The sequence below is a fragment of the Neofelis nebulosa genome, chromosome 12 (genome assembly GCF_028018385.1).
Source record: "Neofelis nebulosa isolate mNeoNeb1 chromosome 12, mNeoNeb1.pri, whole genome shotgun sequence".
NCBI classification, from domain to species: domain Eukaryota; kingdom Metazoa; phylum Chordata; class Mammalia; order Carnivora; family Felidae; genus Neofelis; species Neofelis nebulosa.
This window is the reverse complement of record NC_080793.1, coordinates 22,828,328-22,855,634: the sequence shown is the minus strand read 5'-3', so window position 1 is coordinate 22,855,634 and position 27,307 is coordinate 22,828,328. Positions and strand designations below refer to the sequence as shown.

The 27,307-nt window shown below is 42.1% G+C and overlaps 1 protein-coding gene across 4 annotated transcripts; it reads right to left on the bottom strand.

Moving 5' to 3' along the window:
• Positions 1-290: 290 nt before the first annotated feature.
• PTGR1 (prostaglandin reductase 1) lies at positions 291-27,307 on the bottom strand. Of its 4 annotated transcripts, XM_058694567.1 has the most exons (11): positions 27,171-27,307; positions 26,681-26,837; positions 24,510-24,625; positions 23,067-23,112; positions 21,088-21,144; positions 16,273-16,440; positions 12,329-12,446; positions 11,450-11,605; positions 8,184-8,292; positions 4,286-4,404; positions 291-551 (listed from the first exon to the last, which is right to left on the bottom strand). In XM_058694567.1, the coding sequence occupies exons 3-11, from the start codon at positions 24,613-24,615 to the stop codon at positions 441-443; spliced, it is 990 nt and encodes a 329-aa protein (XP_058550550.1). In that variant the 5' UTR covers positions 24,616-24,625; positions 26,681-26,837; positions 27,171-27,307; the 3' UTR covers positions 291-440. The 4 variants fall into 4 exon arrangements, with proteins under 4 accessions (XP_058550550.1, XP_058550552.1, XP_058550551.1 ...); XM_058694569.1 differs by lacking the exons at positions 26,681-26,837; positions 27,171-27,307 and adding an exon at positions 26,256-26,483; XM_058694568.1 differs by lacking the exons at positions 26,681-26,837; positions 27,171-27,307 and adding an exon at positions 26,038-26,144.

Below are 27,307 nucleotides of genomic sequence, written 5' to 3'. Positions count from 1 at the left end.
TTTATGACTTCAAATTCACTGATTTCTGCAGGGAGATAACTAACACTGGGTACCTAATATAGGCCAGGCATTATGCTGGTATTTTAAATAAATTTATAATATGTACATAACGCAGATGTTACTATCCTCACTTTACAGATCGGGAAAAAAAAAAAAAAAAAAGAACTCCAAAGTCACAGAGGCAGTGAACTTTTGGCCTCTAAGCCATTGTTTTCTCCCTTAACCTAGAAGGAGCTGTAGTAGGCAGTGACATGACCGGCCATTGTTCACTATGAAATTTTCACTCTCTGTTGCTAATTACATACCACTTAAATGTGTTTTATTAGGTAGATCAAACTCATTACAATTTTTAGATAATGAAGGCAGTATATATTTTTACTAAATGGTTAAAAAGACGTGGTAATCCAAATGAATTCTAGATTCCATGTGTCTTTTTTTTTTCATGCTTTCACTATTGTTTTCCCCAAATTTTCACCTTTCAGCATTCCCATAAACGCAGCTGGCATGTTTTCAAACCCTTCAGTGATGTATTCACGATACTGGATTTTACCCTGTATCAAAATGACAACAAATATAACAGATTAATTTCATATTCTGAATGATATACTTTTCTCATCATAGCAACAAATTTATCAGGAACATCATTATCTTGGACATCTAAGAGGGAGGCCCAATCCACCATGAGCGTATAGTCAATCTAGTGGCATGAGCCACAAAGTACACATAAAAGTTTGGTAACAGGTGTTAGGTCACAGTATAACAATAGAAGAAATGTTACAGGAAGTGATTAAGCAATTTATAAGTAAATCACATGGAAAAGTTTAATAATGTAATGATCTCAGAAGAGGTGGAAGAAGATGGAAAAAGGGGCCCCCTTCCAGAGTATTATCTACTTTAATCCTTCCAGTAGCTTCATGACGTAGCATCATTACCTCTCTTTGACCCCTGAAGCGGCAGAGCCTGTTCAGGAATTGTAAATACCATGGCAATCTAATAGTTCGTCCTCCCTTCAAGCCCAGATTCTTTCAATATGTGTTGAACATTCACTTAGGAATGTGGGAGGGAAGGGTTTATTTAGTGAGGGTTTTTCATTTCTCTGCTACAAGGCAGTCTACTAAGTGGAACTAATTTACATTTTCAAGGTTTTCATAAAGGGTCTTCTGTGGAGACTGGAGTTACCGGATACCACTTATTTTCTTAACATATTCCGGTGATGGCTTAGTACCCTTTATGAATTTATGGAGGGACAATTTGCTTGGGGTCACTCAGCTAATTGATAAGTACGGAGGCTGGGATTTGAGGAGGCCTTGACTAGGAAGCCCCAGCTCTTCTGTTCTTAAAGGAGGCAAAGAACCTGTAAAGGGGCAAACGCTGTAATCAAAAGTTTATAAGTTAAAAGTAGAGGATGAATACTAATATATAGGTGATAATAATATGGTAAATTAAGGTGCAGAATACAGGGCATATTGAAACCCTTTGTACCATCTTTGTGATTTTTCTATAAATCTAAAACTATTCTAAAAGAAAAGTATATTTCCAAGAAGAAAAAGAGATGAGAAAAAAAAACGATTGAGAGAGAAATTAGGCCAATTCACTAGTTACTGAAAACAAAACTGTAATTAGGTCCACTCTGTTAGAAGGAGGCACTAGGAAGACCAGCACAGTGGTTTCTTGTTGTCGGTTGCCATCATGGGAGGGCTAGATCAGATTTCACCAACAGGGACAAAGAGGCTCCACACTGGGAACTTGAAAATCATTCAGCTCTTCCCAGCTTCCTGGAAAGAGCCCAGCTCAGCACTCCAAGCGTTGGACTGGGAAAAACACCAAGCTCCAGTGGCTGCCAGAGGAGCAATCTATTTGAATTGGGAAAGGATGATAAAGCCAAGAGTTTAGAAGTGTGATATCACTTTTCCCCTCCAAAACTAAAATAATGCCCCTTGGTTATTCAGAATTCTGTTGACTAAAACTGCAAATTGTGAAAGATGGGAAAAGTATCACAACATAGGACAGGATTGGCTTCTTCCTGTGGATTGAAAGCCATGGCTATAGGAAGATGCCAATTTGGGACCTGGAAGAGCCACAGCCCCAAATATATGCCTCTCCAACATTTACCCAACAATATTCATCTAGAGTTTACATTGATTCAGACACTATTCTAGGTGGTGGGGATACATCAGAAAAAAACGCATGAATGTTGCTGCCTTCATGGAGGTTACATTCTCCCAGGAGGGCGATGGGCAACAAATATACATGAATTATAGTATACATCATGTTAAAAGATAATAATTGCTATGGGTAAAAGATAAGGAGGATCAAGAATGGAGGGGGACTTGGCAATTTAAAATAGGGGCATTATGGGGCACCTGGGTGGCTTAGTCAAGTTAAGTGTCCAACTTTGGCTCAGGTCATGATCTCGTGGTTCATGAGTTTGAGCCCTGCATCCAGCTTTGTGCTGACAGCTCAGAGCCTGGGGCCAGCTTCGGATTCTGTGTCTCCCTCTCACTCTAACCTCTTACCTGCTCACACTCTGTCCCTTTCTCTTATTAATATTTAATAAACAAATATTTAAAAAATAATAAAAAATAAAATAAAATAGGGTCATTTTAAAAGTTGCCTCATTCAGAATGTAGTTATGACTTGAAGGAGATGAGTGAATTAAGGAACCAGTTACAGAGGGCAGAGGGAAGTGGGGAGGGATTGGGCAAAGAAAGCAAGGGGTGAACACTAAGAAATGAAATTAGGTAATGTAGGCCAGATCATGTACAATCTTGTAGGTTTTTTTTTTTTTATTAGTTTATTTTTGAGAGGCAGAGAGAATCAGAGTGCCTGTGGGGGAGGGGCAGAGAGACAGGGAGACACAGAATCAGAAGCAGCCTCCGGCTCTGAGCTGTCAGCATAGAGCCCAATGCGGGCCTGAACTCACAAACCGTGAGATCAAGACCTGAGCCGAAGTCGGTCGCTCAACCAACTGAGCCACCCAGGCGCCCCTCGTAGGTTTTATTGCAAGTAAAATGGGGAGCTTTGCAGAGTTTTGAGCATAAGAATGACATGGTTTGATTTATGCCTTAAAAGATCACACTGGCAGCTGTGTTGGGAATTGTCTGTTGGGGCACAAAGTTGGGAGGCCAGACAGAAGCTACTAGGCTAAATAAGAAGGTGGCCTGGACCAGGGTGGTAGCAGTAGAGGTGGGAGAGCTGGACAGATTCTGTGTATATTTTGAAGGCTGAGCCACCAGAATTTCCCAACAGATTAAATGTGGGTCTGAGAGAAAGAAAGGAATCAAAGATGATTTCAAGGTTTTTGGATTGAGCAACTGGGGGAGGGGGAGGGGTGGGGAAATGGGGAGGTCTGTATATGGAATGGATTTGGCAGGAAAGATCAAGACATATTTAGTTTTTGACGTGTTGAGTCGAAGATGTGTATTACACATCTAAGTGCAGCTGTTGAGCAGCCCAGAGTCCTGGGGAGAGATCCAGGCTGGAGACAGACATTCAGGAGCTGTCAGCATACCAATGATATTTAAAGCAAAGAGCCTGGATGAGCTAAGTAAGGGATAGACAGACTGTGGGCAGAGAAGAAAAGAAGTCCAGTTACCATACCTTGGGACACTCTATTATTGATCTCCAGAGGAAAAAAGAAGTTAGCAGAGGAGGAGGTCCTCTGAGGACAAATCTGTGAGGAAAACCAAGAGCCAAGGGAAGGCAAGGGAAGAAAGCGTACCAAGGACAATGTGATCACCTCTGTCAAACACCCCCCAGAGCCAAGTGATACTAAGAATTGACCACTGCAGTTCACAATCAGGACATCGTCAACCTTGACCAAAGCAATTATGGTGGAGCAGCAAGAGTACAAAAGCCTGATATGTGGGTTCACAAGAGAATGGAAAGAGAGGAACTGCAGACATTGAGTGTCAACACTTCCTGGGGCATCTGGGGGGCTCAGCTGGTTAAGTGTCCCACTTGGGCTCAGGTCATGATCTCATGGTTCCTGAGTTCAAGACCTGCATGGGGCTCTGTGCTGACAGCTCAGAGCCTGGAGCCTGCTTCAGATTCTGTGTCTCCCTTTCTCTCTGCCCCTCCCCTGTTCACACTCTGTCTGTCTGTCTATCTCTCTCTCTCAAAAAAAAAAAAAAAACCACATTAAAAAACAAACACTTCCTGGTATTTTGTTCTAAAAGGGGGAGCAGTGAGATGGACCTGTATTTGCAGTGGAAATGAAGCCTATCGTGTCAGAAGAGAATGGGATCCAGTGTACAACTGGGGGAGTGGCTCTGGAGCTCCTCACCTCTAAGACCCATGTCAGCAAGTCTTTCAGAGCCTTCTGACGGACATCTCCTTGCCAGCGGGTGACAATGAACCCTTCCATGCGTAGTTGCTGATAGATGATATTCTCTGGGGGTGGGCCTGTGAAAGAGGAGGACACATTTGGTGACAGGGTCCAGGGAGGTGGCCGTGGTGAAAACACAAGCAGTATAAGTCACATCACTGTTCTAGATTTCTCCACTCTTTTCTGATCCACGAGGTTGTCCAAAAATCAACATGCCCTCTGTGGTAGACAGAATAATGGTCTCCACAGGTGGCCATATCTTAACTCCCAGAACCTATGAATGTGCTTCCTTACATGGCAAAAAGGACTTGGCAGACATGATTAAGTTAAGGGCCTTTAGATGAAGAGATTATTCTGTATTATACAGGTGGGCTCAATATAATCACAAGGGTCCTTGGACGGGATGCAGAAAAGTCAGAGTCAGGAAAAAATATGTGATGATGGAAGTATAGATTAGTGTGAAAGAGAGAGAAAGAGAGACTTTGGAAGATTCTGTGCTGCTGGCTTTGAAGATGGAGGTAGGGACCATGAGCCACAGAATGCAGGCAGCCTCTAGAAGCTGGAAGAGGCAAGGAAACAGACTCTCCTCTTGAGCCTTCAGAAAGAATTCAGCCCTGCTGATCCACGTTAGACTTTTGACCTCCAGAACTATAAGGCAATAAATCTGTGTTGTTTTAAGCCACTAAATTTGTGGTAATTTGTTACAGCAGCAATAGGAAACTAATACACACTCAGTCCTTGCACAGGCCAGGAAGCCAGGGAATGTTCAGCCTGCACATGCCAGAAGCAAGGCCCACCAAACACTTCCCAATGGCAGTCCATAGAACACTGTTCTATGGAACAGAAGTGGGTCCTGAAGATAACGTGAAAATGTTCCCGTGCTAATCAACCATAAATACCCTGATATTCCCGACATGTAGAATGTTCTTTTTCAGAATCACATGGAAGGCTTATGAAAAGAGATTGCTGGCCCCTCCCCCAGTTTCTGATTGTGGATATGGAATGGGTCCCAAGAATCTATATTTCTAACAAATTCTCAGGAGATGGTGATGCTGTTAGTCCTGGGCCCACACTTTGAGAACCACCAGCCTAGAAAAAGTACCAGCCTACTCTGCAGCCTATCAAAAAGGTAGTACTCAGGGCCCCTGGGTTGCTCAGTCAGTTGGGCATCCAACTTTGGCTCCGGTCATGATCTCATGGTTCATGGGTTCGAGCCCCATGTCGGGCTCTGTGCTGACAGCTCAGAGCCTGGAGCCTGCTTTGGATTCTGTCTCCCTCTCTCTCTGCCCCTCCTCCACTCACACGCTATCTCGCTCTCTCTCTCTCTCTCTCTCTCAAAAGTAAATAAACATTAAAAAAAAAAAAAAGGTAGTACTTTTCTGTGTGAGAGAGAAAAGGTTGTGTTGGTTGCCTGGCTTATTTTCCCAAGGATCCTGAGTGACCAGAAACTGAGGGAATGACACCTGAACATAGTCTTAAAAGTTTCAGGAAGTCAGGTGAACATGCCCCTGAAACCTCAGCACCAGATGAGCTGAGGTGACTGGCAGAATTTATTTGCGGCATCCTTGATAACTGGCATCGCTCAAGCTGAAAGTTCCTACTCCCTTCTTTGGAGAAAGTCACATTAGCAGTCAGAAAAATAAGGCCTTGTCCTGAACCAAAAGAAACTGGTGCAAGAGGAGTGAGATATAAGGGTAACACAAGACAGCAGCACGTCCAAATGCCAGGTTGCTCTTGCAGAGAGGGTGCTTCTTTAGGAGATGCACACCAACCATATTTCTCTTTAAGTTAAGAACTGGAATCCTCATTTCCTCATCTTGGAAGAGGATGAAATACCATTTTTGGGCTTATCCACCCTGATGGGAATATAGTTTCTTTATTGGGAGCAAGAAGAATGTGGCATTTGAACGTGGCATTAATGCTGGGGCAAATAATTACCTCTGAGCGATCCTAACAGTGATATATGTTAGAATTTCTGGAGCTCAGAGGCAGGGCAGGATCTCACCTAACATGAATGGACAAGGCCAGCTGATGTCTCAAAGACCTTCAACTTCCAAACTCTAATTGCTAACAAGACGAGATCAAGTTACTGGGCCCAAATATTTGGCTGTACCTTATTGGACTATGGTCAAGAAAATGCATCCTGGTGCTTTGCTCAATGGACAGGCAGAAGATTTCCCAGGATTCTAGCTTAGCTCCAATTAGAAAAATAGAGGGGGGAAAAGTCCATAGCAATAAGACTGCCAAGTGCACCTGGAGTCTTTTTGGAGATGGTAGTATCTTTGATTTTTCCCAGCCCAAGAGGGAGTCTGCAAGCTGTCCTTTCTCAGTCCCTTCCACTCTCGCTCACCTGTCTCAGTGCAGTTGTGGGATTGTTAACTAGCAGCGCTGTAGGGTTTCATTCCCATGAGTGAAGCCCATCACAGAAGCCCAATTTATTTATGGTTATCATCCCAGATCTTGATAATAATCTCTAAGATTCCTTTGCTCTTTTTTTTTTCTTTTTTTGGACCACAGGTCAATCTATAATTTCACCAACAGCACAAAATCGTTGTAGTAGGAAAGGACTCTGTACGAGGAGTGCAGAAGGTCTGTCTTTGAGTCTCTTGCTAATAGGATTTAAAGAGCCTCTGGCCTTCTTGCCCATTCATCTGCCCATTCATAAAACAAGAGGCCTGCACAACATCTCTCAGAGAGTTAGGATTTCACAAATAAAGTTCGCTAGTTGATACTGCTTTTGGACCTCTGTGGGTATGAGGAGGGCAGAGGGCAGTCTCAGCATAGGAGAGTGGAGAAGTGGAGATGGATGCACAAAAGAAACAAAATAAGGACAGTCCAGGAACAGAGGGGAAATGCATGCTCCTCTCCCTTTCCATGGAAATTGTCAGTCTGGGGGAGCCAGTGTGTCCTGAAGCTCTAGGAGGCACTGCCCTCCACTGTCGGAAGGAAATGGCGGCCTGTTGTTTGCTTCACCCACATTGAGTCATCCTCTCCGATCCCTATTCCTCCGGCAACGTTCTGAATATCCTAAAGAACACTGATATTGCACCAGCCAGACCAAGGTGTTCTGTCTCTAAATCAAAGCATGGCTGTCTTTTCACAACTTTGCCCAAAACAATAGGTAAATAATTAAAACTTTTAACAATTATCAACATTTCTTCCCTATTTTCAGATTCTGTTATTTCTCTATATCAAAATCTAACATAAGTTATTTAGCACAAACATATAAAAATACATGGTTTTAGTTTAATAAACACTACTTCATCAAGAATATCAGGAAGTCTGGGGAGCCTGTGTGGCTCAGCCAGTTAAGTGTCCAATTTTGGCTCAGGTTATGATCTCGCAGTTCGTGAGTTCAAGCCCCAGGTTGGGCACTATGCTGACAGCTCAGAGCCTGGAGCCTGCTTCGGATTTTGTGTTTCCCTTTCTCTCTGCCCCTCCCCTGCTCACACCCTCTCTCTCTCTCTCTCTCTCTCTTTCTCTCTCAAAAACAAATAAACAAAGAGACTGTTAAAAACTGAGAACAAACTGTGGGTTGATAGGGGGTGGGAGGGAGGGCAGGGTGGGTGATGGGTATTGAGGAGGGCACCTTTTGGGATGAGCACTGGGTGTTGTATGGAAACCAATTTGACAATAAATTTCATATATTAAAAAACAAACAAACAAACAAATAAACATTAAATTTTTTAAAATGAGGAAAAAGGAGAAAATTATTTTTTAATTATTTTTTAAAAAGAAAATTATTATCAGGAAGTCTTTTTAATATTTTGATAGTCACTGGCCTATATACCATATCCGTGAATTTTCTCCTTGCCCAGTCTTTCTACATCTGTGATCGTGTGCATGAGCTCATTACCTGGGGGAAGTGGGCGAGTAGTATTATACACAGAGATGGCCCCACAAATAGCAATCCTTCCAAACTTCTTCATCTGGGGGATAACAATGTTTGAAAACTCTCCACCTACCTAAACAGGATGAAAAAAAAAAAAAAAAACCAATCCATTTTAAACACTAGAAGATTCAGGAGAATCATTAAGTCACAATTACCATTTCATAACATTTATTTTAGAAGGAAAAAAATCAGACTGAATTAGCACAACAGTGCAGAAAATTGCACTTGAAAGGGACATGTGAGGTTGGACATTTCTGTTTTACTGTAGGAACATACCATATATAACTTATACATTTTACTTTATTATATTTTGGGGTTTTCTGACCAGTTCAATAATCTCTTTGCCCCTATCTAAAACCATGGAAAAAAATAGTCAGAAGACACATCAAGAACAAAGTTGGAAGACTCATATTTGACAATTTCAAAACTTACTACAAAACTGTATCAATCAAGACAGCATGGGAGCAGAAATATAGATCAACAGAGCTAAGTTGTGAGTCCAGAAATAAACTCTTACTTTATGGTCAATTGATTTTTGACAAAGTCCCAACACAATGAAATAGGGGGAAAAAACAGTCTTTTCAACAACTGGTGCACAATTACTGGCTATGGTAAAGAATGAAATTGGACCCCTCCTTACACAATACATAAAAATTAACTTAAAATGTATCATGGGCCTAAATGTATAAGCTAAAGTCATAAAACTCTTACAAGAAAACATAGGAGTAAATCTTTGTGACCTTGGATAAGGTAAAGCCTTCTTAGACATGACATCAAAAGCCCAAACAACAAAAGGAGACATAAATCAGCCTTCATCAAAATTTAAAACTTCTACAGGGCTCCTGGGTGGCTCAGTTGGTTAAGTGCCCGACTTTGGCTCAGATCATGATCTAGTGGTCTGTGAGTTCGAGTCCTACATCAGGCTCTGTGCTGACAGCTCCGCGTCTGGAGTCTGCTTTGGACTCTGTGTCTCCCTCTCTCTCTGCCCCTCCCCTCCTCGCGCTCTGTCTCTCTCTGTCTCTGTCTCTGTCTCTCTCTCAAAAATAAATAAACATTTTTTAAAAATTTAAACTTTTGTGCTTCAAAGGACACCATCAAGAAAGTGAAAGAAAAGAGAAGGTGAAAGACAACTCACAGAATAGGAGAAAATTATTGCAAACCATATTCAGTCAATCCTCATTATTGGTATATTCCGTAGTTGAGAAAGAGACTACTTGCTAACATTTATTTATATCCCTCAAATCAACACTCACAGGGCTTTCCTGCTCATTTGCAGACGTGCCTAAAGCAGTGAAAGATGCACAAAGTTCCCAGCTAAAGTAAAAAAAAAAAAAAGTCGAGGTTCTCTCTCCTTTTTTCACCTCTCCCAGAGATTACCAAGGGGGGAAGGCAGAAGGGCACAGTACAGAGTAGTTCAAAAAGCTCCAGCTCTGGGGTTGGTTGGATGGGGTCTGAATCCCAACTCTGGGAGGATCAGTTTGTGGGGCAGCCATAGGCAAACTTCTTAACACTTCTGAACCTCCTTTTCTCTTTTAAAAAATGAAGAAAAGAAAAGCTGTAGGAAGAGTTGTTTCTAGGATTTAAGATTGCAATGGAGGTAAAATATATACATGTATGTACATACTTGCCCTAGAAGCAATGCTCGTTGTTCGTGGTGACTTGATAGAACATAACTACCAGGAATCCTGAGAATTGACTGTATCTGATGAGGGACCTATCATAACTCTTATAAAGAACTCTTGGGTGGGAGAGAGCCAAAGCATAAGAGACACTTAAAAACTGAGAACAAACTGAGGGTTGATGGGGGGTGGGAGGGAGGGGAGAGTGGGTAATGGGTATTGAAGAGGGCATCTTTTGGGATGAGCACTGGGTGTTGTATGGAAACCAATTTGACAATAAATTTCATATATTAAAAAAAAAAAAAGAACTCTTGGGGTGCCTGGGTGGCTCAGTTGGTTGAGTAACCGACTTCGGCTCAGGTCATGATCTCATGGTCCGTGAGTTCAAGCCCCACATCGGGTTCTGTGCTGACAGCTCAGAATCTGGAGTCTGCTTCAGATTCTAGGTCTCCCTTGCTCTCTGCCCCTCCCCCACTCATGCTCTGTCTCTAAGAATAAATAAACATTAAAACAAATTTTAAAAACTCTTAAAACTCAACAAATTGAAAAATGGGCAAAATATCTGAGTAGACATTTCTCTAAAGAAGATATATAAATGGCTCATAAGCACATGAAAAGATGCCCAATACCATTAGCAATTAGGGAAATGCAAATCAAAACCACAGTGAAATACGACTTCAAACCAACTAGTATAGCCATAATCAAAATGATAGTAAGTGCTGGCGAGGATGCAGGGAAACTGGAATCCTCATACGCTGCTGGTGAGAATGTAAAATAGTGCAGCCATTTTGCAAAATAGTTTGTCAGTTCCTCAAAATGTTAAATATGGAGTCATCACATGACACAACAATTCTACTTATAGGCATATACCCAAGATCATGAATGTTCACATCATTATACGTAATAGCCAAAAGGTGAAAATTACTCAGATGCTCATCAATCGATTGATGGATAAATAAAATGTGGTATATCCATACAATGGAATATTATTTTTCAGCCATAAAAAAGGAATGAAGTACTGATACATACTACAACATGGACGAACCTTGAAAACATGCTAATGTACAGTGTAAGAAGCCAGTCACAAAAGGCACTTTGGGGGGGAAATGGGGAGTAATTATCCCATAATTTCTTTTTGGGATAATGAAAATGCCCTAACATTCATTGTGGTGATGGTTGTACAATTCTGTGAATATGCTAAAAACCACTGAATTCAACACTTCAAAATGGGTGAATTATATCTCAATAAAGCTGTTTTTTAAAGGCATATGTGGGGCGCCTGGGTGGCGCAGTCGGTTAAGCGTCCGACTTCAACCAGGTCACGATCTCGCGGTCCGTGAGTTCGAGCCCCGCGTCAGGCTCTGGGCTGGCGGCTCAGAGCCTGGAGCCTGTTTCCGATTCTGTGTCTCCCTCTCTCTCTGCCCCTTCCCCCGTTCATGCTCTGTCTCTCTCTGTCCCAAAAATAAATAAACGTTGAAAAAAAAAAAAAAAAAAAAAAAAAAAAAAATAAAGGCATATGTACTTTATATATTTTAGATGGAACTGTAGAAGGCTATTCCCTTGTATAGTACTTTGTTAGTAAATAAGATATTACGTCCATTTCATGCTTACGTTATCAAAATAACAATCGTAACCATCAGGAGAGGCTTTTTTCAAAGTTTCTTCCAAAGACTCTACTGTTTTGTAGTTAAAGGCAACATCATATCCAAGCTTTTTAAGGTAGGCAACTTTTTCATCAGACCCTGCTGCTCCAACAACTTTGCAGCCCTAAATGGGGAGAAAAAAATGGAGACCATTTACAAGCCAAGCATGGACTAACTCACCTTCCTAGCCGAGTATGGTCAGGTTCCCCAAGAACACCCTCTTAGGTACTGAACCACATACATGAAGATACCATAATGGGCCAACAGACCCACAGGTGAAATTGGTCCCTGAATCAGCCTACAACCCAACGTTAACTTTAGCTTGTCTCTGACCAACCAACAGATTCTGGTCTATGTTTGTATGGTTTACAGCTCGTTTCAACTTACTGACTTGACAACCTATTCATCTGACTCTCATTCCTTTATTTTGGGTCTTCTCTTGCAGTGACTTGCATGCTATCTTTTGGAACAGTAGTGCTTTAGACGATAATTTGGGCTCAGTTCTGGAACTCTCAGCCATCTTGTCACTTCTCCTGGTGACTGCCCCTTTATTCTTTGATTTGGGCTCAAGCATTGGACTAGATAGAACCTGTCTAATCATAGAATCATAGAGGAACTGGAGAGCATTCTGAAAAGCACTTTCAGGATGAGCTAGAGATTGTATTGGTACACAGAGAGTAGCACTTCAGAAATCTCTCTTGCATTCTCAATGTATCTTCAACTTCCAAGCAAGACCCACTAAACAAAACTCCCTGAGATCAGAGAAGGTCTGCTCTGTTCACTGTTGTATTCTCAGTGTACACTGTGGATATTGAGTAAATGTTGGGTAATGGAAGAAGACACTTACCTTGAGCTTAGCTATCTGGCCCACAGCAGAGCCCACTGCTCCTGCTGCTGCATTAACCATCACTGTTTCTCCACCCTTCACACCACAGATGTCAAGTAGGCCAAAGTAGGCTGTTAGCCTGAGGGAAGAAAATTAAAGATATGTGAGTTGATTTGTGGCTTTCTCTTATAAGTTGTTCAGATATATCCTGAAGGCCTTCTCAACAGCCCAGTGCCATGGGTCCAATAAAAGACAGAAAATATAGGAATTGAATATTACCAGCCACTAATGGTCCACCTCCTCCTTCCTCGCTCCTAGATAGGAATAAATATGATGGGAACCAGAGAAGAAATGGAGAGTTGGTTGGAAAGGCGCTGCACCCTGTCTATCCCTAGGCCAAGTCTCAAGAGCAAAAGAAGATTCTAGGACTCTGGGGGTCCTAGAATAGAGAGCTTGTGCCTCATTCCTATGTACGCCCTGGGGAGATGGTGAACTTCATGGGGAAAGCCTCCATGTCATCATGGTGCCATAACCATAGAGCAGATGAGGATCCAAGAGAAACACCTTGAGTTTTCCATGGCTCCTAAGTGGTATGGAAGAGCTTCTGAAATTTTCCCATCTCATCCTAAGTGAGATGTTGAAGTTAGCTTGCAGGGAAAAAACTATGGGGTCTGCAAAGATACAGCTCAGATAGTACTGACAAGAACTGAGTGAAGAAACCACCAGCTTGGATGGCCAGCTTGGAAGGGAATGTCACTGAGGACTCAGTGGGAAAAGTTACACTTTGAAGCAGGAGAACAGCATAAGACTAAGATAGATCAAGACCAAGAAGTTATTGGGGCACCTGGGTGGCTCAGTTGGTTAAGCGTCCAACTTCGGCTCAGGTCATGACCTCACAGCTGATGAGTTCGAGCCCCACATTGGGCTCTTTGCTGTCAGCACAGAGCCCACTTCAAATCTTCTGTCTCCCTCTCTCTCTGCCCCTCGCTTGCACTCGCTCTCTCTCAAAAGTAAACATTTTTTATAAGTTAAAAAAAAAAAAAAAAAGATCAAGAAGTTGCTGTCGCCCCCCTGCTGACATGGAATCTGTTAGCCCTGGAAGCTCTGCATCAATCTTGGGGAGAAGAAAAAGAAAATTCTGAGTTTTGAACCTGAACAATGTGAAAAACCACTAAATTAAACTGAGGCTCTGCTTTACTACACAAGCCAAGATGCAGGCTTGGGATAGAGATGAAGTACAGCAATAGAAAAATTTTAAGTTTTATAATCACGCCCCTGAGTCTGAGTCAAAGAAATCTATATCCACTGTGGCAATTGCTAAACCACTTGCAAAATTTCAGACAAATTCATGTAAAGTTGTTTCTATAAGAAACAAACTATACATTAGCCTTTGCCTATATCCAGGGACCCATTAGAGTTGGACATTGAAGGCAAGGCAGTGAAAGGCATAGAAATCTACACATTTTCTGAGGACCCAAAAGCTAATATTCCCAGTAATTTTCAAAAGATGAATGGAGCACCATCTGCATCAGAATCACCTGGAGTTTTATTAAAAATTTAGATTCCCAGGCCCCACACCTCAGACCCACTGGTCCAGAAATACTGGGACATGAACATCTGAATTTCATAAGAGTAGGTGATTCTTAGGAATTTAAGCAACTGAGAACCACCACCTTAATGAATGCCGAAACCAAAGCACACTGGGTGAGCTAGCATAACCTCAAAAGAGAAGCAGAAGGTGCATTTTCTGATTATATCATTCCACTCATGACAATCGTGACCACCCCCCAACCCCGATCTCCCTTCTAGAAACCCTAAAATCACCTCTCAATTAGACATACTGCCCTAGGAGACACAAGGCCTCTCCCAAACATCATATCCTTTTACAAGTAAAATGGAGAAGCCAACAGTAAAGCAATCTTAGAGGAAAAATTAAAGGTACCCTTGGGACTAAGGGGGACTTAACATATAACAGTTTGGAGAGCAAAACACATGAACTCCTCCAGCTTAACTGAGAAAAGAGAGGTCCACTGAAGGAAATAATGCAAACCTGGAGGGAATGCTAAATCTCTGGAGCCTGGACAGCTGAAAGGTACTCTAGGTTTCAAAGTTCAACTTCTTTTTTTTATAATGTTTATTTATTTATTTTGAGAGAGCGAGCGAGAGGGGGAGGAGTGGGGAAGAGACAGGGAGAGAGGGAGAGAATCCCAAGCAGGCTCCACACTGTCAGCAGAGAGCCCCACAGGCTCACAAATTATGAGATCACGACCTGAGCCAAAATCAAGAGTTGGACGCTCAACCCATTAAGCCACCGAGGCACCCCAAAGTTCAACTTCTTTTATAGTCTATAGCAGAAGTTCTAGCACTCTTGAAGGGCCAACCCATCCCACTGGTAAGTAGTCCAGAAGGCAGGAATTGCTCAAAGAATGGGCAGTGTGTCACTAGAGAAGGTTAGAAGCATGGGATAATGCCTCTCCCTCAATCAGTGAGAACCAATGGTATGAAGTTGATTGTTTATGGAGTAAAAATGCACTCCTTGGGGGTTTGGAACAGGGTGAATGAGAAGTACACACAAATGAGTAAGTTATCCTCTGTTTTAGGATTCAAATCTCCTAATATTTTACAGATTACTTTCTCCCCATCTAAGTCATGGGAGACTTGCTCCAAGGTTTCCTCATGTCTGCCTTCACCCCTGCATTCCTACACCTGTCTCACAACTTAGAACGACAGGTGGGATAACAAGGTGGGAGGAGAAGCTCTCCCTCGTAGAGGTTATGGGGCAGGTAGGCAGGACCTGGAAGTGTTATAATTCTATTTAGTGCTTATTTGAAAGTAAGAAGGGGGCACCTGGGGGGGCTTAGTTAAGTGTCCCGCTCTTGATCTTGGCTCAGGTCATATCTCAAGGTTCGGGAGATCAAGCCCTGTGTTGGGATTCTCTCTCTCCCTCTCTCTCTCTGCCCCTCCTCTGCTCATGCTCTCTCTCTCTCTCAAAAAAAATAAATAAACTTTAAAAGAAGACTAAAAAAAAAAAAAAGCAAAAAGGTATTAAGCACCCTCTAATTTCACATTAATTTCAACATTGCCTCTTGGTCACGGCAATACTAAGGAGTTCATAATCTGAGTGCAATATGAAGTTGGGGTGTATGGGAGTGGTTTTTGCTAGAAGCTGATCATTTGAGGTATACATATCCAGTTCATTCTTTAGAAGTCCTTCAAATTATGAAAAAGAAGGAGGGAGGGAGGGAGGAAGAGATCAAATAACTTAGAGAAAGAAAGGAAATACATGAATTTCAGGCTAAAAAAGTTTTGGGGGATTCCAAAAGGAATTCAATTGACCTTGCTTCTCCAGGCCACAAAGGGAAATTTGGAGCCTCAAGTACAGCTGAGATAGGATGAACTGACCAGGAGTCTTCCTGAGGGACAAGGCCAAAGGACTCTTGTGGAGTTTAAGTCTGTGTCAGCTGAGTGACTGTGCAACCATACTTGTGATTCATCTCATTTAAACTTCAGATCTCTTTATACCTCAGGAGATTCAGATGTGCATAGGGAAAGGTGAGGAATGAGAGACAGCACAGAAAAGCCAAGGTATATTGAATTCTCTTCCCCTTTTTAAACTCTGAAATGGAGACAGAGACCCTGAAGCCAAGACCCTTCCAGGGACAAAAGGAGCTGGTCCCTTTGTGTTACCATTTGCCAGCTGCTAAAGAGGGATCATGCCCCATGCTGTTGCTCACTGCCGCTCTCTGGTTCTGAGGGTCTCTGGCTGGATTTTTCCCTTTCTTTCCTTTAGTCCAAGGCCAACTTTAACCCATCTTATTCCCTTCTCAGTCCCATCATTTACTCTAACCAGCCCCTGAGCCTAGAATGTCTTGGGTCTCTTCTTGTTGACCACATTCTAGACAAACTATTTTGGAAAACCAGAATGTCAGATATTCAAATAAATGAAACATACCCATGAAACTCACCCTGTCATGCCAACTGTTCCCAGAGCCAAAGACACTGGTAATGTGTCTGGCCACTCTGCAGGCAGTTTTTCCAGATCTTTCCCATCAGAAATGGAGTGAGTTGTCCAGCCTGAAGAAGCGACTACCATAGTTCCTGTTGGGAAGGCTGAGTTTTTACTTTCCACAACTCTGAAAGATAAAGCACATTAAGATGTGGGAAACCTCTTTTCTTTCAAGGGAGTTAGGATGCTGCATGGTTAGTATTCCTAAAAGGGCATGGAAGTTAATATTCCATGATTGAATACCCCACCACATCTCTCCATCTTATTCCTAGCCATTGGTTTCTCCTCCAATATGGGCCATTACAGAGGAACTCTCTGAATTGGTTCAACATCTGTCTCTGTCCTCACCCACTTCTCTTTAAGCAAGAGGTGTACATCCTCTGGTTCAAGGGGTTCTGTTCTGTTCTTCAGGGGCCACCCTCCATCTCCTAGCCCCTCCTCTCTCCTGAATATTTAACATTGTCCTCTCCACTGCCCCCTTTCCCTTTTATATTCAAACTTCTTCACTGCCCAATCACTTGACAACCCAATGCAACATGGCCTCCACCCCTGTTACTCCACTAAAGCCACAATTTCTGATTGCAAAATCTAGTGGACACTCTGCACTCATCATCTGATTTCACCTTTCAACTGTATTCAGCACTCTGGGCTACCCAAACTCTTCTTCATTGGTTTCCACAATACTGCCTTCACTGGGCTTTTTGCCTCTCCCTCTAAGCTGCTCCTTTCCTGTCTCATTTGCTGATTCTTATTCTCCCATCTTCTCCCACTGTTACCATTTTTTTTACTCTCTTTCCCTTGATCATAAAATTATGTAACACATTTATTTTAGAAAAGTTATGGGGCGCCTGGGTGGCTCAGTCAGTTGAGCGTCCGACTTCGGCTCAGGTCATGATCTCATGGTCCGTGAGTTCGAGCCCCGCGTCGGGCTCTGTGCTGACAGCTCGGAGCCTGGAGCCTGCTTCCGATTCTGTGTCTCCCTCTCTCTCTGACCCTCCCCCGTTCATGCTCTGTCTCTCTCTGTCTCAAAAAATAAATAAACATTAAAAAAAAAATTAAAAAAAAGAAAAGTTATAATATATAAAATAAAAAATCAGTTCTAATCCCATAATACAAAGATAACTGCTAATATTTTGGGATATGTTATGGCAATCTTAATGATATATTTAAAAATGTGTATTATAAGAATGCAAACTGGTACAGCCACTGTGGACAGCAGTATAGAATTTCAAAAAATTAAAAATATAATTACCATATGATTCAGTAATTCCACTACTAGGTATTTACCAAAAGAATGGGAAAACACTAATTGAAAAAGATATATGAACCTTTATGTTTACTGCTGTACTATTTACAATAGCCAAACTATGGAAGCAACCCAAGTGTCCTTCCATAGATGAATGGAATAAGATACACACACACACACACACACACACACACACACACACACACACAATGGAATATTCCTCAGCCATAAAAAAGAATGAAATCTTACAATAGCAACAACATGGATGGATCTACAGGGTATAATGCTAAGTGAAACAATAAGTCAGTCAGAAAGACAAATACCATATGATTTCACTCATGTGTGGAATTTAAGAAACAAAGCAAATGAACAAAGAAAAAAAAGATACAAACAAAAAAATAGATCCTTAAATATAGAGAACAAACTGATGGTACCAGAAGGGAGGTGGGTGAGGAGATGGGTAAAATAGATGAAGGGTCTAAGAGTACACTTATTGGGGTGGCTGGGTGGCTCAGTCAGTTAAGCAACTGATTGATTTTGGCTCAGGTCATGATCTCCTGGTTCATTGGATTGAGCCCCACATTAGGCTCCATGCTAACAGTGCAGAGCCTGCTTAGGATTCTCTCTCTCCCTCTCTCTGCCCTTCCCTGCTTGCTCTCTGTCTCAAAATAAAGAAAAAAAATTTTTTTTTAATTTTTAATATTTTTGAGAGAGAGAGAGAGAGAGAGAGAGAGAGCACAAGCAGGGGAGGGACAGAGAGAGAGGGAGACACAGAATTTGAAGCAGGCTCCAGGCTCTGAGCTGTCAGCACAGAACCTGACACGGGGCTCAAACCCACAAACTGTGGGATCATGACCTGAACCAAAGTCAGGTGCCCAACTGACTGAGTCACCCAGGCCCCCCCAAATAAATAAAATTAAAAAAAAATTTTTTTAAAGGAGTACACTTATTGGGATGAGCAATGAGTAATGTATAAAATTGTTGAATCACTATATTGTAACTAATATAACACTGTATGTTAATTATACTTGAAAAGAAAATAAGTGCATTTTAAAAATGTTTATTATATATATTTACATAATTGAAATCACCTTATGTTTTGCAAGCCAGCTTTTCTCTCTCTACACTAGCATATATGACTTATACTTTTTCTCATGTTAGTAAGAATCCTTTAAAAACTGAAATGAATTTCAGGGCGCCCTTCTGGCTCAGTCAGCAGAGTGAGCAACTCTTGATCTTGGAGGTGGGAGTTGGAATGCCACGCTAGATGTAGAGATTATTTAATAATAAAATCTAGGGGCGCCTGGGTGGCTCAGTTGCTTAGGTGACCACCTTTGGCTCAGGTCATGATCTCATATTTTGTGAGTTTCAGCCCCATGTCAGGCTCTGTGCTGACAGCTCAGAGCCTGGAGCCTGCTTAGGATTCTGTGTCTCCCCCTCTCTCTACCCCTCCCCTGCTCACGCTCTGTGTCTCTCTGCCTCTCAATAATAAATAAACGTTAAAAAGAAAAAATTTTAATAATAAAATCTAAAAAAAACCTGAAATGAATTTATTATACCAGTATTAGACACTTAGGTTATTTCCAGTATTTTCTAAATTATACTTCAATTAATATTCATAAATATGAATTTATAATTTTCCTAGGCAATATTTCTATAAATGGAATTACTAGGTCAGAGACTATTAAAACATTTGTTAACTCTTGTTGCATGCATATTGCCAAATTCTTTTCCAGAAGGTTATGCCAACATTTGCTTCCACCTTCAGGGTATAAGTGTATCATAACAACATTTCCATCCCTGAGTACTATCTTAAAAAAAAAAAAAACAAACAGACAACTTTGCCAATTCAGCAAACACAGACATATGTTGTTCATATCTTTGATCATCAGTAAGAAATGTATACGACCTATATGAAGAAAACGGTTAATGGGCCATAAGACAAAGATGGATAAATGGAGAGGTATACTTTGTGTCTGGAGAAAAATGTACTAAAGATAACACATTTCCTCTAAATGAATCTATAAAGTCATTGAAATCCCAAAAATCCAAATATAATTGCAATAAATGGTGTTATAACTGGCTTGTCACTTGGACATAAAGTAAATACTTCACCCATATTCCAAAATAAAAATTAAAGGATCTGAAGATTTAATTATAAAAAATTAGCATATAAAATACCAGAAGAGAGGCACCTGGGTGGCCCAGTTGGTTAAGCATCCAACTTTGGCTCAGGTCATGATCTCATGGTTCATGAGTTTGAGCCTGGAATTGGGCTCTTTGCTGTCAGTGCCAGTCCACTTAAAATAAAATAAAATAAAATACCAGAAGAAAACATGAATAAATATTTTAGTTATTTTGGAGGGGAGGATGCCTTTCTAATGATGAAATGAAACCCAGAAGCCACAATTACAAATATTAATAATTGTATCACATAAAAATTTTAAATTATGACTGGACACAGGGGAAAGATAAAGATAAAGACACAGATATTTGCAACACTCCTATTCCTAACATATAAAAAGGCTTGTACAAATCACTAATAAAAGATAAAAAGACCTAAAGGAGGAAAGGAAAGGACATAAACATAATTCACAGAAAAAAATTGATAGTTAATTTACAAAAAGAATGTCAACGCCACTAATATGAAAGAAATGGAAATTAAACTAAGCATGAAGTATCAACGTGAATTCACCTCAGATTGCCAAAATTGATGGTAAGCAATGGGCATTTATTTGGTATGAGAAAGGTTCTTTAATACTATCGGTGGGAGTGGATATTCATACAATATTTTTGAAGAGCAATTTGACATTAAATCCTCAAATTAAAAATGTGCATCTCCTTTGACCTAGAATTTATGCTTCTGGGAATTTAATGTGAAGCAATATTTATCCAAGTAGGCAAAGAATACACAGACATGCACATAAAGATGTACGTATATTCCCTGCAGAACTATTTGTAATAGAAAAAATAGGAAACATTTGCTATCAGGAATAGATTACTTAAATGACAGATAACAGTGGAATAATTTGCAGCCATTAAAAGGTAGGTAGTATATTTATATACTATCAACAAAAGATATCCATATTAAGTGAGAAAAATAAATTTGCTGAAGGGCATATAATACTGCTAGTTAAGAAAAATTATAGACATTGGTTTGTGTACTGAACAATTTTTGAAATAAGAATACATTAACAATAGTCATCTCTAAGGCTCAGATGATGGAGGAACTTTCAGTTTCCAAAATAAAAAATTGTGGTTTATTGGAATTTTTACTATAGTCATAAACTGGACAAATGCAATTTTTTAGCTAATTAAAAGCAAGACTAGCAAAGTGAAATTGCAGTGATGACAATCTCACAGTCGTCCCTCCCCCACAGGAAAGGGGCAAGATGTCCCAAGTTGCTTCCAAGGTCAGTGAGTGAATCATACAGGCTGAAGAAACTGTAGGGGCGATGGACAGACTCAGGACCCAACAGAAGGTAAAAGAGAGATGTATTTTTCAAGCGCTGGGACAAATAGAAATACCTGGCCACTTGCTGCCCCATCATCGTATCACCCTCCTTCAATCTTTTGGCTGCCACTCTGGAAAAAAAAAAAAAAAATTCTTAATACATAAGAGCATCAAGGGAAAACCATCTTGAGTTTCAAGCCAAATGGAAAATCAGTGGTAAAGTGTGTGCTGATACTTGAAGGTAATATAACTGGGTGAAATGCGGGAGAGCTGCTAGAAGTAAGCAGTTCTGCTCTGTGACCCCAAAGAAGCATTCTGATATATTTTTCTGGGAAATGAACATGAGAATCTTACCATCATATTCCACTGGGGTTGAGTTTCTACCAATGACTTAAAAGATGACAAAGACACCACTGGGTACTTGTTACTCAAATCACAAGCTGTGATGTTGTGATTTAGAATTAGAATTATTATATTCTGTCTATATCCTGTTTCTGGCAGAGCACCTAAACCCCTGGGATTTCCTAATTAATGAGACTGATAAAGGTATCTTTTGTTATGTTAATGAAGTGAGTTTTGGAAAGCACCTAAGGATGGGAGCTGGTTGCCAGAACCAACCATGTGATTAGAGGGCTGTAACTTTCATTTCCCTTATCCAGATCTCAGGAAGGGGAGAGGGACTAGAAGTCAAATCAGTTGCCAATGGTTAATGATTTAATCACTGTGCCTATGTAATGAGCCTTCATAAGATACGTTCAGAGAGCTTCTGGGCTGGTGAACACAAGGAGATCTGGGGAGAGTAGTGCCCTTGGAGGGGGCATGGATGCTCCTTACCCCTCCCCACATACTTTGCCCTATGCATCTCTTCCATGGGACTGTTCCTGAGTTATATATCCTTTTATAATAAGCCGGTAATCTAGTGAGTAAACTAGCTTCATGAGTTCTATGAGCCACTCTAGCAAGAAAGGTGTCGTTGGAAACTCCAAAGTACAGGTAACAATGTGGACTTGAGTCTGGCATCTGAAGTGTGTGGGGGCAGTCTTGTAGGACTGACTCCTTCACGTGTGGGATCTGACACTATCTAACTGTAGATACTGTTAGAATTGAGTCGAATTGTAGGACACCCAGGGGTTATCAGAGAATTGGTTGGTATTGTGGGGGGAAACCTACAAATTACAATTATTATTGCAGAATCATACTAGCCACACATAAAGGGATGCTAGTTAACATTTTGAAACATTTTTTACATTAAATTTGAATCTCTATTGATCAGCTCTGAAAACAATCATTTTAAAGAATGATGACTACATTATTTACCTAGGCAAAAACCACTGAGAAGTTAGTGCCCCATAAAGGCCTTTTTTCCCTACCCCCCCCCCAAATCGTTTCCTGAGTACACACATTTGATTACAGGAATACAGGTAAATGGAAGTCAAGAAAACTTTATTTTAGTCTTACCATCTTCCTCTACACAAATAAGTGCCAGTAGTAAAATGGACAAACTGGATTTGTCTTAATTTTTTGGGAAGCAATTCTGATGAGCAATTTGAGGCAAATTGTGTACATTAAGATAGGAGATGATGGTAAAATACAGGGGCAGGGTAATCCCTCGTCAACCTTCTCACACCTTTGCTGGCAGAATGAGCATCCATGAATCTTATCGCTGATATTATACTGGGACAACAGGGGGAAATGACAATCAGTTGGATATTTGAAAAGATGGACTATTTCAGGGGCGCCTGGGTAGCTTAGTCAGTTGAACATCTGACTTCAGCTCAAGTCATGATCTCATGATTTGTGAGTTCGAGCCCCGCATCAGACTCTGTGCTGACAGCTTGGAGCCTGCAGCCTGCTTCAGATTCTGTCTCCCTCTCTCTCTGCCCCTCCCCCGCTCACACTCTATCTCTCTCAAAAATAAATAAACATTAAAAAAACATTATAAATTTTTAAATTAAAAAAATTAATTAATCAATTAATTAATTAAATAAAAGATGGACTATTTCAAAACAAGGTCCCAAACACAATACATGAATTTTTAGGAGGAAAATAATACCTCATGTAAGGATCCACAGTGAGGAACAAAGCTTCCAACAGGACCTCTACAAAATAAAGCATTCCATAGGCAATTAGATACTCAACACTCGATGCCTTCCTTGACTTTGGCACTCTAAATAAACACAGATAACCTTTCTGCTTCAAGGTTGCCCTTCCATCAGTACTTTCTATGGAAGAGACAAGAGGGGCTCTCACATTTGGTCCAGCCCAGATCATCATCATCATCATCATCATCACGTTATTTATTCAGCACTCCATGCTTTACATGGATTATTCTAGATGATATTCTCAAGGATTACTGTTTTCATTTTATTTAGGCCTAGGTTAAGGAACTTGATCAGGGCCACATTTGTAATCACTATGTTACAATGATCATATAAGGTTTCACTAACAGCCCCCATCGGTATTAAAGAATCTATATTTTGTTGCAGTGACCTCATGCACACATTCTCTGGAATTTTGAATCTGAGTCCTGGCTACCCCAATTTAGATGGGACTGAACTTTGCCATGCTATTTGATTGCATGTCCTTTTCTCAAAGCCTGCCTACCTACCTGTAAACACCTTTTATTGTCTGTTCTACAAAGCTAATCTCCAAACATGTTACGGCATGTGCTGCCATTTCTCTCCCCTAGATTTCTTTAAGTTTACCTTTTCCTTTCACTTTCCCTAAGGGGATGGGAGACTCTTCAATGAAGGAGGAGGGTTTATCCCTCCTGTCTGTGTACAGGATAATCTGAGCTTTGCACACAGCTGCTAGGTATTGCTTTCCCCACTTGCTTACCCCATCATCAGGCTTGCCAGGACAGAGAGGAAATCCTCCCCAGAGTCTGGTCAAAGTCATGAACAATGTACCCAACCGTGAGTTTCAATTATGCAGGAAATCAGAGGGATCCCACATGACATGAAGGCTTCACACAAGAACACCTTGAAAAAGTCTCTGTGGCAGATTGCAAAATTGTCACAAATGCCTTCCATCTCTTTGTGTGGGGCCTCTTTGCCATTCCTCCCATCAAGAAGTCTATTTCTCAATCCTTGAATCTGGACTTGGCTAATGTGACTTGCTTTGCATATTAGCAAACATGATATAACTAGAGGCATGAAAGTACTTGCACATTGGAGCCTGCCAACTCCTACTGTTCTAGATCAATGAGGCCACTGTGAAAACAAAGAGCTCAAACCAGCCTACTAGAAGAACTGAGACACACACCTCAGCAGAAAGCTTGCTAACCACCAGACATGTGAGGGGGGCCCATCCTACATTAAACAGCCCAGATGAGACGTGAAGAGTTACCACCAACTTAACCCAGCCCAAATTGCCAACCCACAGAATTGTGAGCAAATAATGATTGTTGTTTGACATCACTAAACTTTGAGGTACTTTTGTTATGAAGCAAAGCCTAACTGATACAGTCTTTTCCAACTCAAATCTTAGGACTTACCTCCATTGTTTAAGGGTGGGAGTTCAACTGTTTTCAACTCAAAGTTACCATGAGTGGGGCTGCCTTCAAAGTGCTTCTTCAGGGTCCAGCTCTTAGCATAAACCATCCTGAAGTTCCTGGAACACAGTAAAGATGTAGTCAGCTACCACGAAGTGACTGGATTATTAAGACTTCCTAGCCATTGCAATGAAGACAGACAGGAGGGTCTACTCATCATCTACTTCTCTTCATTATCATTTAATACCAACCACATTTATTATTTATTATATTTCTATTGCTGTGCAAAACACTTCAAATGCATTATCTCATTTTATCCTCCTAAGTTCCCTATTAGATAGGCATTATCACTGCTAGTACCAATGAGGAAACTGAGGCTTCCTCAGAACTCTCCAAGGCAAGGGAAAATGTAAACCAACACAGAAATTCTTCTCAGCTACCGCTAGGGTTTCACCAGGACACTCGACAGCCACCTCATGTGCAAATATTCTGTTTCTCACCTCACATAGAGCGAATCCTGAGAAAGAGTGTCAGACACAAAGAACCGAAGGGAGGAACACTCACATCTTTCAATCGGATAAAGCAACGTTCTAAGGCAAACGGTCTCATCCTGCTGAACACCACGGCGTGGCGCTGCTGCTCTGCTCAGTGGTGAATTTACTCTGGCACCAAAAGGGAAATCCAGGGTTTAAACTTGCCTTCACAGGGAACCAAGAGAGATGATCCAGGCTGCCCTGAGCTTTGGGATCAGGACATTTTGCTTGGACCGATCTACCCCGCATCATGTGGGAGCCTCTCCTTCCTCACGTGTGTACTGCCAGCTGACAGGCCTGTCCCCCAGCAATGTAAGCAGAAAGAGGGGTTGACGGATATAAAAAGCTGAAATAGAGCTTTGCCGACACAGAAGTCATTTTAGGCCCTCCTGACACTACTTACCCAAGTGCACCGCCTTCAGAATTTCCTAGGAGGTGTTAGAATTACAAAGGAATGCAAAAACCTCAGAAGTTAAGGATTCTATGGAAACAAATCGTCTTTGCCGAGCCAGAGAATAGCCTAACCTTATCAGAGACGATAAATCAATGCCAAAGCTCCCAGCGCTGTTTCAAAAGCAAATATTGACCTCATGCACATGGTTGGGCTGTTCTTTGCTAGATTGAAACCCTTTGAGCACTCAAATTCCAGGCTAATTGGAGCCAGAGAACTGATGATGCCCACGCTTGCTGACCCTCAAGACTTCAATCAACTAGGACCTGGACTCCGTCGACTCAGGATGACCTTTGCCCCAATTCATAATGAATTTGCCTTTGCAGAGCCCCTTCATGAATATGCATGTATCATTAGCTTAAAACCTCCTCACTTTTCTTGTTCGGGGAGACACTACTTTGGGAAATATCCCTGGTGTTCTCCTTTACTCGCAAATAAAATCCTTCCTTTTCCTATTCTTTGCAGTCAAATGCTCTTCTACCCCTGAGCTATACCCCCTACTTTTCCTATTCTTTGGCTCGGTTGTGTCTTTTCACTGAACACCCACCAAGAGGCGACCCCAGTTTAGGGTAACAGCAGGGCCCTGGACATCTCTGCATTGCCAGGGGAGCGATCCCGGCGGGCGGATCCGTAGTCCTGCTCTTCTACTTCTTTTCCCAAAAAGGCAGCTGAGAGCGAATTCTGAACTCGCTGCCAGTCCAGAAGCCCCCCACCCCGGAAAGAGCGTAGCCGAAGAGGCCGCAGAGTTCACGGAGTCCCACCCACCAGAGGGAGATGTCCAGGTGCAGAGTCCGCAGGCGCGCTCGCTCCTAGCTTCCCACCTCGTCGGCCTGCACACACCCGTGCCCACTAACCGAATTCCGACCCCTATCTTAATTGTCCTTCCACACTTGTCCCAGTTCCGCGGTTCCGCAAGTTACTTGGCCAGCCGCCGCCGGGGTTGGGCAGCTATGCTGAGAACCCGGAATGCAGACAGGCCGTGCCCTTCCCTCCAGTAGGTCTCTGATTTCTCCAAGAACGTGCTGGGACTGGGAGGAACCGATCCGGACATCTGGCTTTCTAGTTTCCTCCTAGCCCAAGACTCAGACAGAGGTTATGCAGCAAGAGGTGAGGGAGAGCAACGGGCAAACGCTCCACAATAGGGAATTCTAGAAAATCAGCAAGAAAAAACGGTGAGGATGTTTACTTACGAGAATACGCGGGCTCCACTACCTAGACACAGAACGTGTTTGAGGTTGTGCAGCGGACCTTCCACCTTAAATCCAGGCGGGTCCCGGGGGAGGGTGGGGTTTCCCGCAGGGGCGGAGCTGCTCCTGCGAGAGTGGTGGAGCCCGGGCCCGCAGAGGGCTCCGGAAGGGAAAGCCAGGATTACCCACAAGTGTGTGTGTAGAGCGTGATTCCAGTGATAATGGCCTCTATTGGAGCCCTGCCCAGGTGGAACTGTACTTCCACTAGCGTCCTAAGTGGCAATCCGGTGGAAAGACGCCGCGTAGAACGAGCCTTGGCGTCCACCGTTCAGGAAGGAAAGAGCCAAACGCAGGGTCCCCTGGCGGCCGCAGCCCAGGTCTGGCCCAGTGCTGCTTTCGATCCGCAGGATCCTCCTCAGATCACAGCTTGCCTGGTGTCCACACCTCCACCCCATGCCCAGTCCCCAAGCCTCCCTTATGAACACCTGTTTACCTTTCACAAGTCGATACAAAGGTCCCAACGTCTGTGAGCTATGGTCAGATTCCCCCAGGCAGGAGTGAGTGCTCTTCACTGAGGCGACCTCCGAGTCAGAACATCTAGCCCTTCACAGGGCCTTTCTGGGACTCGGG